This window comes from Trachurus japonicus, chromosome 9 (assembly GCF_045865225.1).
Source record: "Trachurus japonicus isolate A0001 chromosome 9, Traja_1.0".
Classification (NCBI taxonomy): Eukaryota; Metazoa; Chordata; class Actinopteri; order Carangiformes; family Carangidae; genus Trachurus; species Trachurus japonicus.
Window position 1 is genome coordinate 14,479,225 of NC_140915.1, and position 14,289 is coordinate 14,493,513.

Here is a 14,289-nt window from a genome sequence, read left to right on the forward strand (position 1 = left end):
GACACAGCCATACAGCAACCATTAAAACTTCAAAAGAAGAGACTCAAGTGAGGGCAGATGTGTGTCAGTTTTTTAACAATACCATGTCAAGTTTTAGTTTTGTTTTCTTTTCATAACCTGGGGGGGATCTTTACCGTGTGGCCTTGATCTCCTTCCTTTTCACTTAACTACCATGTGCATCCCAGATCAAAGGGACACAGTGTATGATCACTTACCAGAAACAAAACTGCGACACACAGAAATGAGTCTGCAGGTGGTTTGATGTTCGGTATGGGGTCATATAAAAATATAAAGGCAGGAAAGGTAGGAGAGCTAAGTGGTGGCAAACCCATAAAGGATACTGTATATAGGTTGGGAGAGGAAATCAGAGACAAGAAAAAAAAAATATGACAGGAAGAATATAAAAAGGCCAAGAGAGGAAACGATTTTATGTATAAAAAGCAACAACCCCTATCTGTCAAAAGTCTTTTTATGGCTCAGCGTGTGTGATGCCCAGAGGATGAATCCTAATGACTTTACTGATCCGCTAACTTTTCCTCTAGCACCACCAGCAGGTCAAAGATTTATCTGGTGAAATCTCATCTACTGCTGCTTAATGAACTGGCACAAAATGTTGTTGTTCATGATAACCACACAATGTTCCCTTCTGAATGATTCTTACAAAACTCTGGCCATCTTAATTATGTGGCTTCGTAATCAGGTCAAAAACTTTAATTGTGTGACAGTGACACTTTGATTAATGGTTCACCAAAAAACCTGCAAAATGACTTTCTCAGCCACAGTCAGATTTGCATTTAGTTATTGTATTTTGTGCTAATTAGCAGATGTTAATTCACTGAAGCAAGATTTGAATTTTTTTTTGTATTATCTCCATTTTTGACATTTTTTAAAATTGAAATAGGAAAACATTTGGATTTGCTGCTTGATAAATGATTTGCACAATCAACAAATCATTCATCGTCAAATAATCAACTAATCTGTCAACATGCATGTTTGTTGCTCTCTGGATGTTTTCACAGACTTGCAGTACCTATAAACACCCAGAGGAGGGCAACCAATTCCTTTTTTAGTCTTGCGGCCATACAGCATCTAACTTCATTAAACACTAGAACAAACACACTGGTGGGGCACCGAGGCTGAAGACAAGCAACAAATATCAGACCTCAAAGGAAAATATGGGATTCCAAGCAAATGATGTGAGTCTGCTCTAAAATTTAATGGCTTCTTCTCTTGGCTCTTGGCCCCAAGTTCGGTGCAAATTGGTTCAGTACTTTTTGTGTAACAAATAAACAGCCACGGGTGAAAACACAACCTCCTCTCAGCCCATTGCAACATTAAAGAGAAGAGCTGAAGAGACTGGATGGCTTCAATTTAACCAGAGCTCCCAAATCCCACCAAGCAGTTAGGAGTTGTTGTTATACCGTTCTCTGCAGGATCATCCACCAGTTCTTCCTTCCCTAAGATGGTCTCCACCCGTTCCCTCCTTAGTGCTTTGACCTGATGGAGAACAGACAATGTAAGAGAAGATACATGATATAAACTTTGAATCAAAGTTTATTAAATGACACGATTCCACCTTGGCTTTATTCTAACAGTAAAATCAGTAAATCAGTTGCAGCAAAACTTTCTGTTTCTGTTTTGGCACAAGGTTCAGGCTTTGTAACACCCAATTAGTGATTTTAAGTCCATGGAAATTCAGCTTTATTCCAACATTTGATTTTAATCTGTAATGTTTTTACTTAAAATCTTTAGTTTATAAGATATTTGCCTCTTTAGAAACACCATGCAACTCTCCTGATGCTCGCTCACCTCTCTGAGGAAGTCCTCATCTCTGAGCCGGTCTCTGAGGAGCAGGATGTCTGCGTGCCGGCTTTCCTCCGAGCTCCACCTCAGGTTTTGTCGGACGGTCAGAGTCAAGTTCCCCGTGTCGTGACAGTACCTCAGCAGCCGGGACCGGTCTGCCCACACCTGGGACAGACCCGCAGGAGGCGTGGCTAGGGGGTTGGGTGGGCTGCAGCACAATCATTACACGTACGATTAGTAAAAAGACGTTCTGTTTTTGAAGTGCTGTCATTCAGTGCATGTGACAGTGACATGTGAGGTTTTTTTAAGAAACATAAATAGGCCTATAAAGCTGTACTAAAGATTTATGGATCCAGACTGAGTCCAAAAGATAGAGCACAAACAAATTCCTCAGTTTGACAGGTAACAGGTGGTTAGCATTTTATGTGTTCGTAAAATGTACTTCAACTAGTGTATTTACAGTATCTGAGAATTTAAAGAATGTAGATTATCTAGGCTAATGGCCGACTTAAAACCACATTGTTTTTACGTTTGGAAAGTTTTGCCTTGCTGCTGCAGGGAGAGGAGAAGTTCTGTCTTCCCTCTGTCTTTAATGCTGCAGCAGAACAGTGACTAATTTGTCAGTGCCTCTCCCTGCAGTGCTCTGCTGGAGCTTATGATCTTACTGTGCGAGCAGCTCCAGGAGTTCAGCGTTGCCCACTGTCTGTGCCAGCTGCATCGGCGTGATTCCCTCTTCGTTTGGCAGGCTGATAGCCATCAACCCCCCCGGCTGGCAGAGCAGCAGCTCCGCGAGCCGACACAGGCCCCAGCGCACTGCCAGGTGGAGGGGAGACTCCCTGGGGCTGTGCTCTGTGGAGGGCGAGGGGAGGGGTATAAAAACATAAATAATATCTGCAGAGATTAAAGTACGTAGGGGGAGCTAATACAAGAGTGGGAGAGGAGAGGAGAGATTAACAACATGAAGCGGAAAAAGTGGCAGAATAGGAGAAAAACTGAAAAATGAAACGCCGGCATGCTCGTCTTCATAACCACCTCCACATTATAATTAACCTAGATGTCAATGATTGAAAGCACTGGATCCCTCTGCTCCACTGACCCACTTTAAGGTAATAAAAGACTCTCAACAAAGTGGTGACAGCTTCTTAGTATTTCTGTGTCTGCCACTCAACGCAGCTCCAACGAGATCTGTATCCAGGTAACTGGCCTGCGTGAAATCAGACAGGAACTTGTGAGGCTTGGAGATGTAACAGCTGTATCTGAAGAGGTGCAGCATGAATTCACAATAATGGTAAAATATTAATAGTAATCTCTTTTAGATGTGGTATTGTTAAACATTGAAATATACTGAGCATAGACACTGAATAATAACAGTGATTCACGGTTGTAAAGGCAACTGCAGATACAGTAACATGAATGACAACAAGCTGCATGTGATAAATATCTCACAGTCGCCATTTAAAGATGTGGCTGAGGCAACATACTGTAAGGCCACGTTCAGGAGGGAGTATGAGTTCAGATGAACACTGTCTGACTTGACTGCACAAAAAAAAAATCACAAGGAAATCTACATGATGTTATAATCTACAAAGACTGGAGAACTTTCAATGGGATATTACTGCAAACTAAAGCAACGTAGACAGCCTGATCAAAAATTAATCATTCATCACAATTTCTATCTACTACAGTGGATAGTTTTACTAAAAGGGGTAAAATCAGAAAGATGCCATTTTACATAATTAGTGTAATCTTTCAAGTATAAACTGAAAGTACTTAAAGGGATACGCCAACATTTTTTTTTTTTTACGTGTCTTGCCTCACTCCCGAGTCCATGACAAGCAGATAGACACCATCCTTTCGACTGTGCGTGCAGTAACAAGGGAGATAGAGCCCGTATCCCCTAAAAATGTTTGAAATGTCGATAAAGTGATATATTTACAGAGTTTAGAGCTATGAAATCAGCTATGAAATCAGCTTCTGACTGCTGCTATCCCTTTAATTTAAACACCCACTTCTGTCCAACCCTAGTCCTATAGTTTAGAAAGTGCTAAGACACATCAAGATGTTGCATGACTGAAGCCCTTTTCACCCACACATTCCCCACACATCAATAGATGGTTCAAAACTGGTGCTAGAAATACTTCAATTTACTTTTCTGTTCAAATTGAGGTTACCTTCTAGTAGACAAACAGAAAAGGAGCTGGGGAGAGCAAACCTAAATTTACTTCACAGACTTTACTTCTATTTGTCCAAGGATGTTCTGTATCCAGAAACCCAACAGGGTGCAGGTCTTGTGAAGCTATAAAGGCGGATTTCGCAAGGTGACACTTTTGCCAAGAAGAAGATTTTAATGCTAAACTTCTCAGAGCTGCTCTCGGTCCAGAGAGGACATAATAACTCTAAGCTCTTGGTGCAGTCTCCTGGTGTTGTGAGAGTTATGAGTTTTTTCCAGCGCCTTAAAAATGCACAACCCACTGTGAAGAAATGGCGACTATGAGAGGAAAGTTGGAGGTTGATAATTCAGTTGCGTACAGCATCAGCGACAGTGATGTCAGAAGCAGCGTTATCGAATTAACCGCAGACATTTACAGGGAGACGCTGCGATGAAACAGACTGCCATAACCGTATTAACGCTAAATCTAGTTTGTTATTTATGTAGGTGGCCCTACTGTACACAAACACTCATACAAACAGACGGTGGCATCTAGCGTACATGGTGGTCAGAACACACACGCGCACACAGGCAGCATGCACACACACTTAGCCTCCGATTTATTGAGCTCTGCCTAGGGCTACTTCCAGATGGGAAGGCTCTATTAACCACATTACATGCTGCTTAATTGGCTTTGATGAATTCGACAGGAGCACATATGTGACCGTGTTCTCTTCCGACTTCAGCCTTGTGAGCATGAGAATAGGAACGATGGCGGAGAAAGTACAAGAAGGGTGGATAGAAGCCGGGTTGAAGAGTTCATTTTCCCTGGATAACACTGGCTCCAAGTTTCCAGCATAACACAGACACCTTTTCTCTGCTCTGAATGAAGATGTAAATGATAAAAGAAGTCTGTTTTTATGTTTCAGTGAACCAGTTTCTCCCTATGAAACCTTTCTCAAGTCCCAATATGAACTGTAATGTTTTATTTATTTATCCATGTATTTTTTCAATATTTTTCTGTTATCTATTTAATGTTTTAAACATTATAGGATTTCACTGATGTTACATAATAAAATCCAAACATAAAATGATTACGAGCAACACACATCTGTGCAGGAATGCCGCTCAGCAGGATAAGATAATCCCGTTCTCACCGTCTCCACTGTGGCTCCCCAGGACATTCCAGCTCCGGGGGATATCCAGGTTGGCCATGGCCAGGGCCACGCGACGATCCATCGCCCAGCGAGAGCTCTCCTGGCCCAGGTTGAAGAGGCTCCTCAGCTCCATGTGATCCGTGGAGCTCAGGCAATGTCCATGGATCACCAGGTGTTCTGCAAGGTCCTGAGAATAAAGCAATAACGCACTATCTGTGAGAGATGCTGCACGATGACAAAATCGAGAATTTAATCACTTGTGGTTCACTAATAAGTTTGCACCATTGTCACCGTCTTGTGCGCAATGTGTAGGATCGTATTTGTGTGACTCAGAGATGGACAGAGTACTCGACCCCAGTACTTGAGTAAGAGTACAAATACTACTGGTCAAAATTTAGTTACAAGTAAAAGTAGCTCGGTCGACATGTTACTTGAGTAAGAGTAAAAAAGTACTTGCTTTTAAAGGTACTTAAGTATTCAAAAGTACATGCTTTTAAATTTACTTTAAGTAAAAGTAAGAGTAAGAGTAAATTTCTTATTTTTCACATCAATGAATTACTATAATTTTTTCTAAATGAATTTAAGGAGCTTTTAACTCTTGTTTCTGAGAATTAACTCTTTGAAACCACCTGCACTGATGTGCTGCTTTTACAACCACAATGTTATATGAAGCTGCAAAAACACCTATAAAAATAAATAAAATGAATGGGATCATAAGAGGACAGCAATTGTCATTTTCACGTTTTGTCCAATGGTATTTTAGAAAAAAGAAAAAAGAAAAAAAAAGTAACGAGTACTTTTCAGCCTTCCTAGAAATTAACTTGAGTAAAAGTAAAAATATTTGTCTCGGAAATGTATTCAAGTGAGAGTAATAAGTACCAAAGAAATCTAATACTCAAGTAAAGTACAAATCCTTTGGATATGTACTCAAGTACAGTACTCAAGTAAATTTACTCAGTTACTGTCCACCACTGGTGTGACTTTCCTACCTGAGCATCATCTTGGACGTATTCCAGTGAAGCCCCGCCCACCCAGGTGAGGGGTGTGGTTTCAGAGCACAGGTAGGCTTGGACAGAAACCATCTCAGCCAGGTTATGTCCTAAGGAAAGCCACAGTACATTCACGTCTTAGTTCACTTCCCGGATTTATATCTTTTTATCTAAAAATGTTACGTAACGTTATGTAACCATATAGAAATTTTTCTTTCTATTATAAGCCTCTGCCTGCCACGGCCGTCTCACACAACAAAATACAGCAGAGAAAATGTCCAATGTGATTGAAAACATATCTTCAAACTGTAATAAAATGAACCCCAACAGATCTATCTAGAAACAATAAAACACAGTCTATGAATGGTCTGGTGAGTGGGCATAATTTTAATTACACACTTTTTCTTTTTCTTTAAAGGACATTTTTCTTTTTTGATGGAGAAGGAGAGCTGGTTTTAATAGTCTATCGGGTTTGTGCTCTCTCTCTTTCCACCTGTAGAGTGCACACAACCCCGCAGGACTGCCTGTTGTCTGTGTCAGCCTACACAGAGGCTCTGTAATGTTGACATACTGTTTATGGTGCTGTTTCCCTCCTGACAGGAAGCTGATAAGATTCTGTGTCCTTCCAGACCTCAACCCACAGACTGTGTATGTATGTGTGTGTATGCGTGCATGTGTGTGTGTGTGTGTGTGTGTGTGTGTGTGTGTGTGTGTGCGTGAAGATTCAAATCGTGATATATCGCCCATTGGACCACAACCGACAGCAGTGGAAAACCTGGGATGTCAGGATGTTCAGTGTAACTTCTGAGGACACATTTTTTCCATAGATTCTCCCTTTTGGTGGCCAAGCACAGCAAATTACCACAAAATAAATGACAATATGCACGTCGTAATACAATAAAAGAGTGATACAGCACACATCATATAGACATACACATGCACATACCAGGCACTATAAAGCAGAGCATGACATCACTCTGAGCCCTGGTGACATGGACCAGTGTGGATCCCTCCAAAACGATGTAGATCTCCGCATCCTCTGGCACCGAGTCTAAACCCTCCAGTAATGCAAACACCTTGGCCTGGCCCTGAGATAAAGACAGGTGATAGAGGTTGAGAGGGGGAAAATGAAGAAGAAAGATGCTAGAGAGCAAAAAAATATCTTTTTTTTTTCCTAAAGATAAGGGCTCATTTAAGAATAAGGCTCTATTCTGGTGCCATGTTCTACATTTCTGTAAAGCACACCAAATCCCCTGAGAGCATTCCTCTCGAGGGTACAATAAAACATTCCCCCTCAATAAAAGCAGGAATGTCTTAGTGTCTATTGCAAAGACCTGCCCTGATCCCAACAGGCCAGAACACTTTAGACTCCAGATCTGAGGCAGAAGAAAGTGTAAAACCGATGTGACTGTAAAGATACCGCTGTGATTGATGATACCCTTCAAAAAAAAAAAAAAAACTCTGTGCAGGCCAGATGTGGGTGTGGCAGCATCATGTCTATAAATATGTCTATAAATCCTCAATAAGGAAGATAGGTTGAATTGTTCTATGATCTCTATCAGATCAATACCTGAATTTGAAACCAGCAGTACCCATTTTTTAAATCATTTTTTTAAAAAGAAAAACTGACATCCTACTCAAATAGCTGGAGTCATACAGACATTTGCCTAAAACCAGCATAATTTTGATACCAATATAGGTTAAAAAGGTCACAAGCTTTAACTTTATTCAATCCTTGTTATGAGTATATAGAAATCCTATGAGCTACTAAAGACTAGGGCCCGACCAATATGGATTTTTGGAGGCCAGTGTTGGTATTTGGAGAAAAAAATACTGATTCTGCAGTTAATTGGCCAATTACATTTTTACACTTTTCAAATAAATAAATAATAATTTAAAACAAATAGCTGCTTTTGATCCCTTAAACCTAGTTCAAATACGTGTTAGAAAAATCATTACATGGCAAAGTGACATTAGTGGATTAAAGATTAATCAGAGTGGCACAATGTTTTTTGCAGAGGAGAGAAGGATGGAGTAATGATGAAACTGTTACGTTATTCATTGACTTCAGCCTGCTATTTCACTGAGCACGAACACTGGCATCTATTTACCAACTTTAGGCCGATTAACGATTATTCTCTAATGGGTAATGGCTATAGTCGGTAATGGAACAACTAATCGTAATATGGCAATGTTTTGTTGATAAAGGTGTCCAGAGGTTAAAAAAAAAAGCTTGAGCCCAAACAAAAACATATTTTACATTTATTGTGATGCTGCTAAGATGTGAGAACTGTTGCTAAACCTAATTCTGTTGAATAGAAATATGCAATAAAAGTTTCTCTCTCTCATGGAAAGTTAAATTAAAAAAAAAATTGGGACTCATATCACAATATCTGCCAAAATATACTTTTTTGCATTTCATTCAGTCCTAGTTAATTATAACTTTTTAGGCTACAACAAAACTCATCAAGTAAACAAAAACCGACAACTGTTGAGGGTGGACTTTAACTTGCACTTGGCAATAAAATAATCAGTTGATTTCACTGAGATCCACTCCTTGTTAGGATATTGTACCTTTAATAACAGAAAATTCAACTTCTAAAAGCAGCATTAATTGCTTTTTGCCCCTTGAGAACAGTGGATTTAGTTTTCACCCGCAGAATAAATATATCTTCCAGGGCCACCAGCCTGCTTTTTTAGAGTCACCAAGAACCGAAAAAATATTAAAATTGTCCACCTACAGAGCAGCCACCAGACACTTTCTGTGTGGGTTGTTCTGGGAAACATGTCAAACCTCTGAGAAAGAAGTGGAGGAGACAGGTTGCATGAAAGAAGGTAGAGCAAAAAATGTAAAGTACACGGCTTAACTTGAAATGCAATGAGCGTCCCAGATTAGTGCTGGATGGTATTGGAGTCATAGAGCGCTGGTGGGGGTTTCTTTTTTAAAGCAGTCTGTGTGTTTCTTAAGAAAGTCTATCTATTAGCCTTGCATCACTTCAACAGCTGACCTGATTTCTCACACAATACCACTGACAGGCTTTTCTCTTTACTTCTCTCTGTGTCTCAGATAGAGACGCTGTGAATAATCCTGCCTCCGTGTCTCTCCGTCTCGCTTAATCCTTCCTTCAGGTTCACTCACTCATTTCTTTCTCCCTGGCTGTTTATTATTTGACTAAAAAAGAAAATTGGGTTTTACCACAAATTCTATAATATCTGCACAGCTCATCCTGTGCCCTCATTAAGACTCCTCACCTCTGTGTGATCGACCAGATGCCGACCACTAATGAGGCTGTGGCCACTAGATGAAACACTGGGTGTCACAGTGGTGGACTATCAAGACGGAGAAGAATGGATAGAAACAAGACTTTGAATCTAAAAACAGTGAATACCTCATTAGGTTATATGATGTGTGCTATTTAAACAACATGCAACGGTTGTTCACCTTGGCACAAATGTCCATAAACGCACCTCAGGATGTGCACACATGTAGTTTAGTGGAATATCTCAACTATTAGATGGATTGTCAATCATTTTGGTACAGAGATTCATGGTGCACAGAGGCTGAATCCTTATGGCTTTGGTGATCTTGTGTCTTACTCTTTTCATGTAAAATAAAATAAAAATTTCAGGAGCACAAGCAGAAAATTTAGGGGCGCAAACCATAAATTGACTTGCAAAGCAAATATTCACATTTCTCTCATTATTCACCTTTTCATTCATCATCCTCAAACATTGGCCTGCCACTTGTAATGAAAGATTCCAGATTCTTAGAGTCCCCCATTCCACGTTTCACCAGTGTTAAAAGAAAAACAGCAAATTTACTGGTCACACATGCGCAAGTAGATTAAAAAAACTCACTTTTTATCGTCTTAAATTTTAGGGGCAAAATGCTCCCGTTTAGGGGACGTCTGGAGCCCAACTACATCGTACTATATCCCAACATCTGCTAGAAACTCGTGGTTGCAACTTGCCACACCAGATAATGTATTCAAAAGACTTTGGTGAATCCCTTAATTAACTGGGGGAGCAGTTTGATATGTGGTTTAAAGTGAAAGATCACAATCCACAATGCAAAGATGATTTAAAATAACTGGCAACATCTCTGCACCACAATTTATTTAAATGTGTCCAATATAATGGCTACTTTTGATAATTAAAATGTATGACATTCCCATTAAACTTAGCTGAACAATAAATTTAGTGCCAGTCAACAAATGTTTGCGTGCTCACAGACTAAGATGACGACCAGCTCCTGGCCTGACAGATTTGTTAGCATGGCTGTGAAAACACAGGTTAACACGCTGAAATTTTACAAGCCATCATCTGCTTTTAAAACTTAAGTGCAACTGCTCCATGAACTGTATTCATTCATTCTTTTGCGGGCCTCTGTGGAGTATAAGCACAGGTGCTCAGCAGGTGCTTCGCTGCTTGAAAAGGCCCAGATGGCGCGTCCACAATAAAAGTTTGGTTTTCACCTTTCAGTGACCTCGAGTCAAAGCAAAACAACATTAAAAACATGTCACACTCAGGTGGAGTGAATACGAAACGGGCAGTATATTCCTCCTTTGATCTTCTTGTTAATGTTTGCGTACATTGTTAAGGTCCCAAACTGAAACCAATAGAACAATGTTTGACTGCTGAAGTCCTGCCCAGCCCTGTTTGACCTCCAAACATGACCAGACACATCACAAATCAAACCGATGGCAAATACAAGTTCTTTTCCAACCAAAATTCAAATAACAAAACATTGCTGTGGATGAATCACAGGGTTACTGATTTGCTAGTTACACACACAAGTGCCATGCTACCATTGTCAGTGTTGTGCTGATGGATAAGGTTATTTTTTCATTAGAAACTATGATTCAGTGCTCAAATAATTCTTTGGCAAAACCAAGAAACGTTCCATTCAAAGACCAATAAAGTCTCTGTTTGATCATTGCGGAAAACATTAGTCTCCCGTCATCGTGGCGCACTCATCGGCCCCAGTGTCAATTCTTAAAGTTGTACATACAGCAACTACGTTCATTGACTGAAACTGCATGTACTATGTTGATACACAAGCAGAAAACACTCGTACCTCTTCAGATATTGAATGTATTTTATCCTTCAGATGCATTTTTATTGAATACAATGGTTTGGCCATGAGAGCAGAAATTTCTGCCGCACAGACTGTTGGTTTTTATAAAGGAGGCTGCTGATCTCTCAATGCATGCCAAACCCAATTTGCAGAGATTTTGCAGAGGCAAAACTAACTCTGGAGATTAACTGGAGAAGCTGCTCTCAAACCTGACTGGATACTGGATAGTGCATACTCACATACAGAGGCACTTTCCTCCTGCTCAGCTCCATCTGCACAGCAACTGCAGGCAAAGACCTTAAACAGAAATATATGGGAGACAGATATGAAACAAAGAAGGAGAAGAAAACAAGGAAAAGCTCACACTCAGTGTAAGAGAAGGAAGAGAAAGAAAACGTAAATGATCTCTTTGGAATGACCTGGTTTCAGCATTGATTGGTCATAAAAATATGATCTGAACTTCATCAAAGTCACAAGTACAGAAAAACACAATGTACTAACCAGTATCTGTCCGTGCATTTATCAAAACAGGGAAGAGGAACAAGAGCTTCAAGTATCAGTTTAGAAAGAATATTGAAACCACTCTCCTTTATTCCTGTGTTCCTCGGTTGTCTGGTGTTAACAGCTCTGAGTTAAGGACTGGGCTCTGACTGGGCCACTGCAACAGAGGGATTTTGTTTGTTTGAAGTTTTTTTTCTGTGGTAGATTTACTTTGATGCTGAGGGTCATTGTCCTGCTGCTACATCAACCAACTTCTATTAAGCTTCTGCAGGTGGGACAGCCACCCTGACTGTGCAATATCCTGCAAAACACCTTGATAAGCTTGGGGATTTGTTTTCCCCTCAATGTTGGTGAGCCGTCCAGGCCCAGAGGCACTACAGCAGGCTGAGATCATGATGCTCAGCTACAGCACTTCAGCACTTTACCTTTGGGATGATGTTTTCTTATTGGTTTGGCAGAGAGACCTTTTCGCACCATGTATAAGGCTACATCAATCTCAGTTTAGGCACGCATGTGATTTGTTATTGTTTTAGAGAGCAGCAGCTTTGTGGTGCCATGGACCCAATGCTCCATGTTATCATGGGTCATGAGTTGCTTATGGTATACCTGTAAATAGCTGTTACTCTTTGTTATTCTGCAGTCATCCTCCCTGCCTCTGCCTCCGAGAGTAGCCACAGAACTGTATGCTGATGACTTATCTCTTTCAACTTTATGCAAATCAATAAATCTTATACGACATCTGAGATCCCTTTTTGCAAAGCATGGCTGACATCAGCAGATGGTTCTTGTAAATTAATGTCCTCTTTTCTTTCTTCTTTTTTTTTTTATAGCTGCAGCTCTAACTTGCACCTCTAATCTTGTTCCATTGATTGGACTTCAGGTTTGATATAAATCAAAAGAGTTCACATAGCCTACTTCTTCCAGCCAACATTGTGATTGTTTTGAATGTTTAATATGGACAAAAACAAAAACAAGTTAAGATCTGAGAGTAACACAAATGCAGATAGCTCCAATGGGCTCACTTAACTTTTTCTTACCACTGTATGGAACCACTCATTACTTCTTTGGTTATTTTTGGTTATTCTGCCTGCTCCCCTGATCCTTAAAGAGATTATCAAACCTTATCTGAGCCAAGCAGAGTCAAAGGTCCTCCGATGAGACAGGATAATCCTTTGATCCCAAGTATGTGAATAATGATTTTAATGAAGAAACTTTACCAGAACACAAAATGTTCCTAAATCTAATATACAGGCAGTGTGCAGCTAGTAAATAGCCTCTCATAAGTGTGTGTGTGTTTGTTCTTAAGTAGAAAATCAATTGATTTCAATGCTGCGGGGTTCAGATCTGTTCCATATCAGTGGCCACTTTCTAAACTGGACTGATTTTCAGTCAGTTTCTCCCCATGTAATCACATTTTATTGTGCAGTTTACCTTTGTTATTACATATTTCTAATCATAACAGAGCTGATATTACACTGAACAAAGGTGAACAAACCAAGAGGGGAGGACTTTTTTGGGGGGGGGGGGGGGTGCGCTATAGCTTTATGACACAGCAAAACTGCTCATTACAGTATGAATATTACTGGAATTACACTGGATATGCTTTATCAAATTACATAAACTCGCCACAGTCTGGCTCTGGCTGCGTTTATGTGCGATTTCACATTATTTTTGAATGAATTTAGCCCCCAGTTTCGTGTTGACCTATTTTAGCCGCAGAATAAACGAGGATGTTTATATTATAAGGATATAACTGACCATTTCCAGTGTTGATAAAGTGTCAGCAATAACATGAGGAAGAGACAGGTTGACTGACTAAAAAAAAAAAAAAAAAAAAGGAATAATGGTTCATGTCGATGTGCTGCTTACCCTCAGTCACAGCAGAGCCTGGGAAAACTCCAGCAGGAGAGACCGGACAGCGCGCTTGAATTGGGCAGTACGCAGCGCGCCTCAACTCGGACTCATCCTCCCGCGGCTAACCGCTAACTCAGGTGTCGCTGCTGGAGCTACAGGTTGAGAAATGGCGTTTGGAGTCGGTGCCGTCGCTGCTGTCACCACCACTGCTGCTGTTTCCAGTCTGACACAGCACCCTCCTCCTCCTCCTCCTGCTGCTGCCACCACCACCTCTCTTGTCAGAACCGTCTCTCTCTCTCTCTCTCTTTCTCCCTGTCTGTCTTCCGTCTGCTGTTCTCATGCAAATTCCTCCTTATGTGCGAAAGTTAACTGTTTCTTTGAGCTTACAGCGACCTCTAGTTGAAGGCGATGGTAACAGCAGCACAGCACGTAGGCCGGTGGGGGGAAAAAAGAGTAATGAGCTCCTCATGTTGAAATAGCCATAGCTCAAGTCTCCCCGTTCAGCAGTTATATAACACTCAATGAATGGTTTATGACCGAGTGTGATGTGGCTGTTGGCAAATAAGTGATTGTTAATGGATTTGTTATCTACAACTTAGGAGTTAAAATATAAATAGCTATTGGAAATATAGTTTAAACACCATTGCAATAAAGTTTTCATAGGCCTGTTGACAGTGTACACAATTAACACTTTAACTGACACATGTTTCATATCAACTATACAATACTATCAACTACTATGCTTACACTAACACATTA

General features: G+C 40.4%; 1 protein-coding gene across 9 annotated transcripts in view; it reads right to left on the reverse strand.

The window, feature by feature from the left end:
* LOC146981119 (rho guanine nucleotide exchange factor 28-like) overlaps window positions 1–11,467 on the reverse strand; it is a 40,932-nt gene extending 29,465 nt beyond the window's left edge. For all 9 annotated transcript variants that reach the window (XM_085786074.1, XM_085786073.1, XM_085786070.1 and 6 more), the window contains exons 1-7: window positions 11,415–11,467; window positions 7,045–7,186; window positions 6,099–6,208; window positions 5,110–5,296; window positions 2,469–2,652; window positions 1,810–2,011; window positions 1,422–1,497 (exon numbers count right to left, since the gene is read on the reverse strand). In XM_085786074.1, coding sequence (XP_085642200.1) covers window positions 1,422–1,497; window positions 1,810–2,011; window positions 2,469–2,652; window positions 5,110–5,296; window positions 6,099–6,208; window positions 7,045–7,186; window positions 11,415–11,447 — 934 coding nt within the window. In that variant the 5' untranslated portion in view covers window positions 11,448–11,467. The remainder of the gene's footprint in view (window positions 1–1,421; window positions 1,498–1,809; window positions 2,012–2,468; window positions 2,653–5,109; window positions 5,297–6,098; window positions 6,209–7,044; window positions 7,187–11,414) is intronic.
* Between the last annotated feature and the right edge of the window lie 2,822 nt (window positions 11,468–14,289).